Source organism: Gekko japonicus, unplaced genomic scaffold, assembly GCF_001447785.1.
Source record: "Gekko japonicus isolate JY-2015 unplaced genomic scaffold, Gekko_japonicus_V1.1 scaffold46, whole genome shotgun sequence".
Taxonomy (NCBI): Eukaryota; Metazoa; Chordata; class Lepidosauria; order Squamata; family Gekkonidae; genus Gekko; species Gekko japonicus.
The window spans coordinates 948,278-957,768 of NW_015169173.1; the positions used below are offsets into that span (position 1 = coordinate 948,278).

Below are 9,491 nucleotides of genomic sequence, written 5' to 3' on the forward strand. Positions count from 1 at the left end.
TCAGTCTGCAAAAGCAGAAAAGAGGGAGAGCATGTGCTGGAAGGAGAGGGCAGAACTTGCCATGTGGCTATGAGAACCACAGCATATGGACCGTGCTGCTTGGAAATGGCCAAAAGTATCCAGATGGCAGCAGTCTATCAACACACTTAGGAAATCAGTATTGAATAATTTTAGGAAAGCAGGTAGGCAGGCATCCTGGCAGCTTGACTCAGCTGCCTTTATCAGTTGACTGCAAACCTTCTCAAGCTAAGAACTGAGGATGGGTGTAAAGGAAATCTGGGAAACGATGGTTTTTTTGGGAAGGGGCAGTCAAACCTCCCTTGTACCAAAACAGTCCTGAAAGTATATGATGGCTCTGCAAATCAGAAAGGAGACCGAAATCAGGACTTGTGGTTTCTGTTCTAGATCTGAACAGGAATGAGTCATGAAGACCTTTATCCTTTACCTGAGGTCATGTGTGAGATTCTGGCCATCTTTATGAACACTCCATCCATGCGGTTGTGAGTGCTGTCCCTCTCATGTGCAAAGTCTTCTAGCATCCTGAAAAGTCAGTAGAGGTATCATTAATTCAGGTGGCAGCTGTACCTTATGGAAAGCATTCATGCCTTGCCTGTCCCAATTGCCATCAAGGGATCAGTCTCAAATACATGGCTGCACAAAGGATCTCAGCCTGATATGAATACAGAATGTCCTATGTTATGTTTTCTCATTTTGGATGGTTGGAGGGGGGGGGGGTCAATTCTCTGCTAAGTAGTTGGACTCTACTAATTCAAGTCTGATTAGGGATACGAAACGAAGGGCTGGGGATTCATTCTCAGGGGAGGGCTTCCCATCTCTCCCCCGATCCTGAGAATCCCACCTGATGATCAGTGCACCCCAGCCTCAAAGCCAAGCAGGAGGCAAAGGACTCTAACTCCCTTCCACCCAGCGATAGAAACTCTGAAAGAGTTTCCTCCTTGTGGGCCTTAACGACTCCCTCTTAGGCACAAGCCAAGGCAAATGGAGGCAAGAGCTGAAGTGGCAGGGTTGTGACATAGCCTCTTCTGCTGCTCCTGCTGAGGGGCTTCAGGTACCTTTTTCCTGGGTCTGAGCTGACATGGAGTTGAGTTGGTGGCCAGAGCTGGCCCTTTGGCCCTGGTTGAATTAAAAATAAGTCCTCGGTCAAAAATCAGTTGCCAGGCACAGTTTGAGATAGATGACGGTCCTGAATCCTGGCTTCTGACTGAGCCAGCGTTACAAGAAAAGCTAGTGATAGAAGCATCATTGCCAGATCTGTACCCCTGGGGTGAGTTATTTGTGCCCTTTCTGACCCACTTTGGTAGGCATTTCTCTGCACATCCTGCAGATGAATGGTTTCCATTGCCCCCTGCACTGCTAGAACACCCCTTGCTGTCTGCACTTACACAGCCTGCTCGTCCAGCTCCTTTCCGACCCACCCCGACGTATTTCAGCACTCGAATGCAACCAGAGACCAGCTCCAGCTGCTCATCCTGGGCATCAATGATAAGCTGTCATGGAGAGAGATATCAGGGAAGTCTGTACAACAAAGAGTCTTGTGGCTATTGATTTTGATGGCATACACTTCCTGAGAGCCACAGCTCACTTCTTCAAATGAATGAAGTGTGACCCTCAGCAGAAATATACATACAAAGGGCAGGCAAAAATCAGGAAGAGGGTCAGGAGACTGCTATTAGAAAATGAAGCCAGAAGATCCAGCAATCAAGGAAATGATATATTTTATTTCACTATGCAAGACACAAATGAAAAGAACATCTGTGCAGAAGAGTAAATGATTCACTTAGAGGAGGTTGTGGACCACTCCCAACTGCTGATGAACTGGCAAATCTGGTGACAGTGGTAGCTAGAAATAACTTCCACCAGCTTCAGTTGATGAGCTAGCTGCAGTCTTTCCTGAGTAACAATGATCTTGCCACTGTGGTGTATGCCTAGACCTAGATTAGATTACTGCAGTGCGCTGTATATGGGGCTGCCCTTGAACAGGAAACTATAATTAGTATGTCAAGAACGCTGATTGGACTGGGATGTATTGACCATATCCCTCCAGTCTTATTCCATCTACAGTGGCTCCCAATTTACTTCTGGGCTCAAGTCAAGGTGCTGGTATTGACTTTTAAAACCCTATAAGACTTGGGACCAGTGTACCTTAAAGAGTATCTAGTCCAGTATGAACTTACCGAACCATTACCGTCATATTCAGAGGACCTGCTTTGGTGTCCTCATTGTCTGAGACAAGAAAGGTGGCAACCCAGGAAAGGTCATGTCACTAAAACTGCTAACTTCCCACCCCAGGGAGATTTGTCTGTCTACCACTATCATTGTTTTCAGCCAGCAGGTGAAGGTTTTTGTTTTTTTTTAGACATCCCTTTACTGGCCCTTTTTCCATTTGTTTTAAATCTTGTTTTCAAGTTGATTTTTAATGTCTTTTTAACTGTTTGCTGACTCAAGGGTCCTAACTGAGTAGAAAGGTAAGATTTAAAATGTTTTAAATAAAAATAATTTTGTGCTGTATCACAAAACATAAATTGTCCATATTTTGTGTGCATGCATTAGAGTTCAAAAATACCTTCAAAGGCAACTCCGAAAAACCAAAATAAGATATTGTTTACAGATAATATCCCTTAAGACAACAATCTGAAATCAGGACCAACAGATGACCTTTTCAAGGATTCATCACTTGAACAACAGGAGCAACTGCTGGGCATCTTTTAGCTGAATTACAAAAGAGGACCTCTGACATTTGCTCAATGTATTATAACCAGGGGGCTTGTTAAAGGAATCATATCACCTAAGTGCTGAAAGATCTGCACTGGCTACCCATCTATTTCCAGGTGACCCTAAACGGCCTGGGGCCAGGGTACCAGAAGGATAATCTCTTCCTGTTCTGTCCATCCCACCAGTTAAGATCTGGCCCCCTAGCCCTGTTCTCTGTGCCCCCTCCACCTTCTGAGATGAGGCAGGTGGCATCTAGTGACAGGGCATTTTCTGTGGTGGCACCTCATTTTAGAATGCCCTCCCCCTTCAGGCTCACCTGACACCTATATTACTTTTAGGCACCAGGCCAAACATTTATTTTTACTCAAATTCTGAATTAATTCTATCTTTCCAGCTTTTTATGGTCTGCTTCTCATCTGACATTTGTTTGGTAGTTGTATGCTGTTTTATGTCCCTGGTCTTGTTTTAATGGCTTGTTCCAATAGTTTGTTGTTTTTATATCATTTATTATTGAGCAGGTCAGTGAAGAAATAGCATAAAATCTCCTAAATAAATAACATAGTCACTTGGTAGGATGGAGCAGGAGAATTAGTAGAGCTATGCTATAGTTCTGAAACAGAATTTGCTATTTAGATTTGTAACCCAATCTATCCTAGAGAATGCAACACTGCTTGCTTACCTGTTTTCACATGACTCATCTGAGGGAAGCCATCCACTTCACAAATTATGACCTAATATTGAGTGACTTATGCTCCATGCATGAGCTTAGTGAATCAGAGTTCCAAGAAGAAAGCAGAAAAGCAAGTCTTTATCCCCACCTCTAGTCAAGGAGTTGGGTCCAGTACAGCATTTCTAAGGTTGCAAGAACTTCCACAGGCAGATTACAACTTTCTCAGCCTTCTCCCTTCCATGACAGCCCAAAATGCCATTTGAAATCTTACTGCTGTGCGAGATAGCATTTGGGCTATCATGGAATAGGGAAGCCACAAAAGTCACGTGGAAGTCTTTGCACCCACGAAAATGTAGTGTTGGATCCAACCCAAGTAATCTAGCCTCCAGCACTTTGATAGAAAAAGAAGAGGAAAGCTGTGTCTTCCTGCTTGAAGGAACTCAGAGCTTGAAGGCAGGGACAAGAAGAGATAACAGAAGGAAGGTGTATGCAACCACAAGCCCAATTAATAGTGTTTGCACTACAGTTTATGATTTTTCTTAATGACTGTACTGAATTGGAGGGTGGGATGTATCCAGTTTGGCCAAGTTAGAAATCTTCCTCCTGCAGAAGTGCTATCTAAATTGGAGAAAGGATCTTTAAGCTACAGGGGAGCTTCAAACTTTGCTGTAAAAGGTAAAGGTTCCCTTGCTCGAAAGCCAGTCGAATCCGACTCTAGGGTTGCGGTGCTCATCTCCGTTTCAAAGCCAAAGAGCCAGCGCTGTCCGAAGACATTTCCGTGGTCATGTGGCCGGCATGACTAAACACCAAGGCGCAACGAACGCTGCTATCTTCCCACTGAAGTGGTACCTATTTATCTACTTGCAATTTCTTGCTTTCGAACTGCTAGGTTGGCAGGAGCTGGAACTAGAGATGGGAGCTCACTCCGTCATGTGGCACCCGGGTCTCAAACTGCTGAACTACTGACCTTCCACAGCCTGCAGTTCAGCGTCTTAACCAGTTGAGCCACCGCAGCTCCTTTTTAAAACTTTGCTGAGCAGTGGCTAAATACACACTGATGTCTGCTGGTCTCTGTAGGAAGGGCTGGTGGTGAATTAGTGAACTAGATTGGCCCGCTGCCACTGAAATGGAGATCGCATTCCCATTCCCACCTCCTGATGCAACTGCTGCTCTTCTAGAACATGTGAATTGACTGTCGAGAGTCCCTCTGCATCCAAGAGCTGATATCGTTCACTGCTCCCTGCTGGCAGCTACAGGGAAGGAGGGGGGAAATCTGAGCAGTCAGGATTCAAGCAGCACACGGGAAACCTGCCAGAAGCAGCACCAATCCTAGAAGCGAACCAGATAGAAGAAGCAACAGGCTGCCTCCCCCCAACCCCTGCTGCCATCTGCTAGGAAGCAGGAACTCAACTCTGTTCTCCTGAAATGAAATGGGGATTTCCCCCCCTGCTCGGTCTAGAATCTGATGTAGACCTGGGAATAAGATTGGAGACCATAATACACAGGAGGCATATACTCCCTGGGGATTTTACTTGCTAAATGAGGAATTGATAAACATGGTAGTGCTTTTTCTTTTAGAAGAGAAGAAGAAGAGATTGGATTTATACCCTGCCCATCACTGGGAGTCTCAGAGCGGCTTACGATCTCCTTCCCTTCCTCTCCCCACAACAGACACCCTATGAGGAAGGTGGGGCTGAGAGAGCTCTTTCAAGGACTGCACTTGAGAGAACAGCTCTGAGAGAACTATGGCTTGCCCAAGGTCATCCAGCAGCTGCAAGTGGAGGAGTGGGGAATCAAACCCGGTTCTCCCAGATTAAAGTCCGCACATTTAACCACTGCACCAAACTGGTGTAGAAGTTCAGAGACACATCTGTGCCCCAAGGATGGATATCTAAGAGTGAAAAGGAGGAAGGTTCACTAGGAGAAAGACCAGCCAGTTGAGTCCTCTGTGCCTTGGAGGAGGAAGGAAGGCACAGTTACCCTCGGCTAGAGAACTAATGCACATCCGCCAAAGAGCTTGTGGGGGGGGGATGTGGATCTCCCCTCTTCCATTTTATTCTCACCACAACCTTGTGAGGTAGGTTCGGCTGAGAAAGAGCAAATAGACCAAGGTTTCCCAGTGAGTTTCAAGGCAGAGATGCAGATACCCAGCTCAGCACACAGTTGAAGAGATGGAATGCATTTACCTCTCTATTTTTCCTCTCCAAAATGGCTTGTGCAGTTGGACTAGATATGTGGTCCCATATTTCCTAAAGTAAAGGAAGAAGTAAGAAGACATAACTACCAGTAAAGACAGTGACTTCAAAGGGTGCATCTGTAACAATATTAAGGGTATATTTTTTCCAAGGGCTCCTAAGGCGCATAACTGTCTATTACAAGCCTTGCCTGTCACTTTTGTAAACTTGTATACTCTACCCTGGAGCTGTGGTGGCTCAAGTTGTTTAGACGCTGAACTGCAGGCTGTGGAAGGTCGGTAGTTCAGCAATTCAAGACCCGAGTGTGCGGCATGACGGAGTGAACTCCCGTCTCTAGTTCCAGCTCCTGCCAACCTAGCAGTTTGAAAGCAAGAAATTGCAAGTAGACAAATAGGTACCACTTCAGTGGGAAGGTAACAGCGTTCCGTGCGCCTTGGTGTTTAGTCATGCCGGCCACATGACCATGGAAATGTCTTCGGACAGTGCTGGCTCTTTGGCTTTGAAATGGAGATGAGCCCCGCAACCTTAGAGTCGGATTCGACTGGCTTTCGAGCAAGGGAACCTTTACCTTTACTCTACCCTAAACGCAACAATACACTGCTATACGTGAAATTTTATTAGTATTATATCCTTCCTATTCTTCAAGGAACTCAAAAGTAGCATACATGGTTCTCCACTCTCCCATTAGATCCTCACAACAACCCTGGGAGACATATTAGGCTTAGAGAGTGACTAGCATCATGTCTCTCAGTGAGGTTCATGGCCAAGCAGGAGTTTGAACCCACGACTCTTCCATCCTAGTCGAACACTCTTAATGTGGTTAATGGACAGCCAATTTGCAATTACTATCAACCAAAAGAGCTACATTTACTTCCATTCCTGGCAAGAGGCCTGCACCACATAGAGACATGCAACAGCTGTTTCAAGATAATGGCTGTTACAAACCCCACCAGGCCTTGCCACTTTCCTGAAACATGGGACAAATGCCACACTGGGCAACGGTGCTCAGAAGAGCCACAGGTACCTCCTGAGCCACTGAGTATCACTGCTGTAACCACAATATCACATCACCGCAGACTCCCTACAGGTATAAGAAAATCAGGACATTTGCTAAAGCATTTAGCCTCATCTCAGCTTCAGCCATCTACCTCCATTTCTTTACCACATTTGGGAATAGATTTCCACATTCCTTTACTCCCAACCACACTGTCTCCAGAGCTGCCAAAGAATCCTGGTTTCACATTCCAGTTTTTCAACAGATACATTTTGAACATCTTCAATATAGCACAAACTCCTCTGCTTTCTCTTAGGAAGTGTCTCACCTCAGATATGCATAAATAGTCCCAAATCTTCCCATTTACTACAGAACTACTTCAATATTGACAATTGCTTAATTGTGCTTTTCTCAATGTCATGATGGTAACCAGGTGTATAGCTGGGGAAGACTCACCTTAACCAATCCCTGCATCTCTGTGACGAAAGCACACCGGGCTGCTACCTCAGAGGGCTCAGTTTTGAACTTGCGTGGGTTTGATTCCACAATGCGTGTGCACAAGTTAAGTGCAAAGAGCTATGAGTTGTTCAACTTTGAGGGTAAAGATTACAAATATTCCACAGTTCTCCCAGAGGCCCCGCCTACATCAGGAGCATGCTTGTATATATTTTCCTTCCAGTTCAAGCAATGGGTTTTGTAGGCAGTAGTGGCTGAACTACTCTGCTACTCCAACACTAAGCAGAACACAGTGTAGAAAGCTGAAGAAACTGCAGTACCAGAAAACCAAATTCCCACAACTCCAGCCCATTTCAATAGGGTACCGGCCTCAAAAGGATATAAATGGCTTCCTCCAGATCCTCCAAGTCCCAGTCAATGCTGCGCAAACTGTTGCGGAGTTCATTGGTCGTCCAGTCAAATTCCTCTTTGCTGATACCAGGAGTCTCCTGAAGCCGCTGACACCAGCGCTGGTACAGCCCTTGTGCTGAATGTACTGCTTTCTGAACCTCACTGTGGAGCACAAAAAGAGGCTTGCAGAATGAGGGGAACTTATGAGGCAAGGGAACCAGGACTATAGGTATTGCCTCTCTACATCAAGTCTACACAACACATGAACACCTAACGGAATATTGCAAACCAGCCCCGTCGCTTGACAAGCCGTCCATTTTTCTGGCACAGAGTAAAACAAGCAGCAAACATAAAAGGTCTCTTGAGCTGCTGCTTGACCTCTGTAAGTGGTTTGTTGAGCTGTATTTGGCTTGGCGGGTCATGAGCAGTACAGCTCTGCTGTATCAAGGGTTACCAACCTCCAGGTGGTGGCTGGAGATCTCCCACTATTACAACTGATCCCCAGGCAACAGAGATCAGTTCACCTGGAGAAGATGGCTGCTTTGGAAGGTGGAGTCTATGGCATTATTCCCAATTGAAGACCCTCCCCCATCCTCCTTAGGCTCCACCCCCAAAATCTCCAGGTATTTCCCAACCTGGAGCTGGGAACCCTAGCTGTATGTGATCTGAAGTCTGCCATGAGTTCATGGCTGTATCCTAAGGCACCTGTACCTCAGCCATTTCCCTTCAGAGGTCTGTTTGGAAGTTGGAATCTGTAGAAACTGCTGCCCCAAGAACTCTCCCTTGGGTGAATCACCTCTATAAAGTCTTGCAAAAGTTACTCACCTAGTCACCTGTGGTAGATAAGAATCATCTCCAGATGACCAGAAACTATAGTTTTATAACCCTCCCTTTCTTTTCACCCACAAATGTGTAACACAGACATATGTGGGCAAGTGACCCACAAATATGTTGTGAGCTAAACTTCAACATCATTGTGAGATAGCGAATTAAAGTGCTGGACTACAATGTGGTGACTGAGCTTTAAGCCACAACCTGCCATGGAGCTCCCTGGGTGATTATAGGACACTCATTCTTTCTCAGACCAACCTACATTACAGGGTTACTGTGGGGATTAAAAATGGGGGGAAGAAACTATATCTGTCACCCTGAGCCCCAAGGCAGGATAAAAATAAATAAAATAATTTGCAAACTGATAAATACATTGCACACATCCCAGCAGTAAGAACATTTTGATATTGAGCAACATTCCCTTATGACCTACTCCAGTAGGAATTAGGTGAGTGTTCAGAAGCAATGCCATAACAACCATGTGCTTAGTGGCAAACTTCTTGTTGATTAATTAAACTAAAAAGAAGTGCTGTCTCAAACCTACCTTGAAGCCAAATCCCTCTGACCCAGAAACTCTGCTGCCTAGTGGCAGGTATGTGCAGTGACAGTTGGTTAATTAGTACTGAGTATTTAGGGAAATGTACTGTGAACATCTTCAGAGACTTCCATTCATTGCACGTTCCAGGCATTCAGAACAGATTATGTGAATGAGCTAAGGCTCCAGTTAAGGAATCCTCACCACCTTAAAAACCCTAGTAGTGCAATCCTATGCACACTTGCCCAGAAGTCAAATGGTGTTCAATAGGATTTACTCCTGAGTAAATGTGTATAACAGTGCAGTGTGCATTATCAATACATCTGGATATATTGGCCACAATCCATAAGATCCAGCACCCATGGACTTGGATTCTCTACTGCTTCTGTTCTCAGTTTAGGTATGCACTGTGGACAGAATCATATAGGTGCTTCCACACTTCCTTTTATTTTTTTTTATCCCCTGAAGACAGGGTAGCTTTATTTATTTTTGTTACACCTACAAAACTACAGAAAATAGAAAAGGGAAGGGGAAAAAAAAAAACCGGGGTACAAGACAGCAAATAAAAAAACCCACACTATGACTAAAAACCCAAGAAAGGAAGGTCATTAACAGTATTCAGTTAGTCATAAAAATAATAACTTTTCGTTTAAGTCAATGAATTCAAGAGTTAGTGAGTCCGTTTTA

The 9,491-nt window shown here is 44.9% G+C and overlaps 1 protein-coding gene across 1 annotated transcript in view; it reads right to left on the reverse strand.

Moving 5' to 3' along the window:
* STX10 (syntaxin 10) overlaps window positions 1-9,491 on the reverse strand; it is a 16,939-nt gene continuing 7,448 nt past the window's right edge. Inside the window, 8 exon segments of the mRNA XM_015415825.1 lie at window positions 1-5; window positions 446-540; window positions 1,404-1,442; window positions 1,444-1,508; window positions 4,555-4,653; window positions 5,590-5,652; window positions 7,049-7,143; window positions 7,431-7,600. Coding sequence (XP_015271311.1) covers window positions 1-5; window positions 446-540; window positions 1,404-1,442; window positions 1,444-1,508; window positions 4,555-4,653; window positions 5,590-5,652; window positions 7,049-7,143; window positions 7,431-7,600 — 631 coding nt within the window.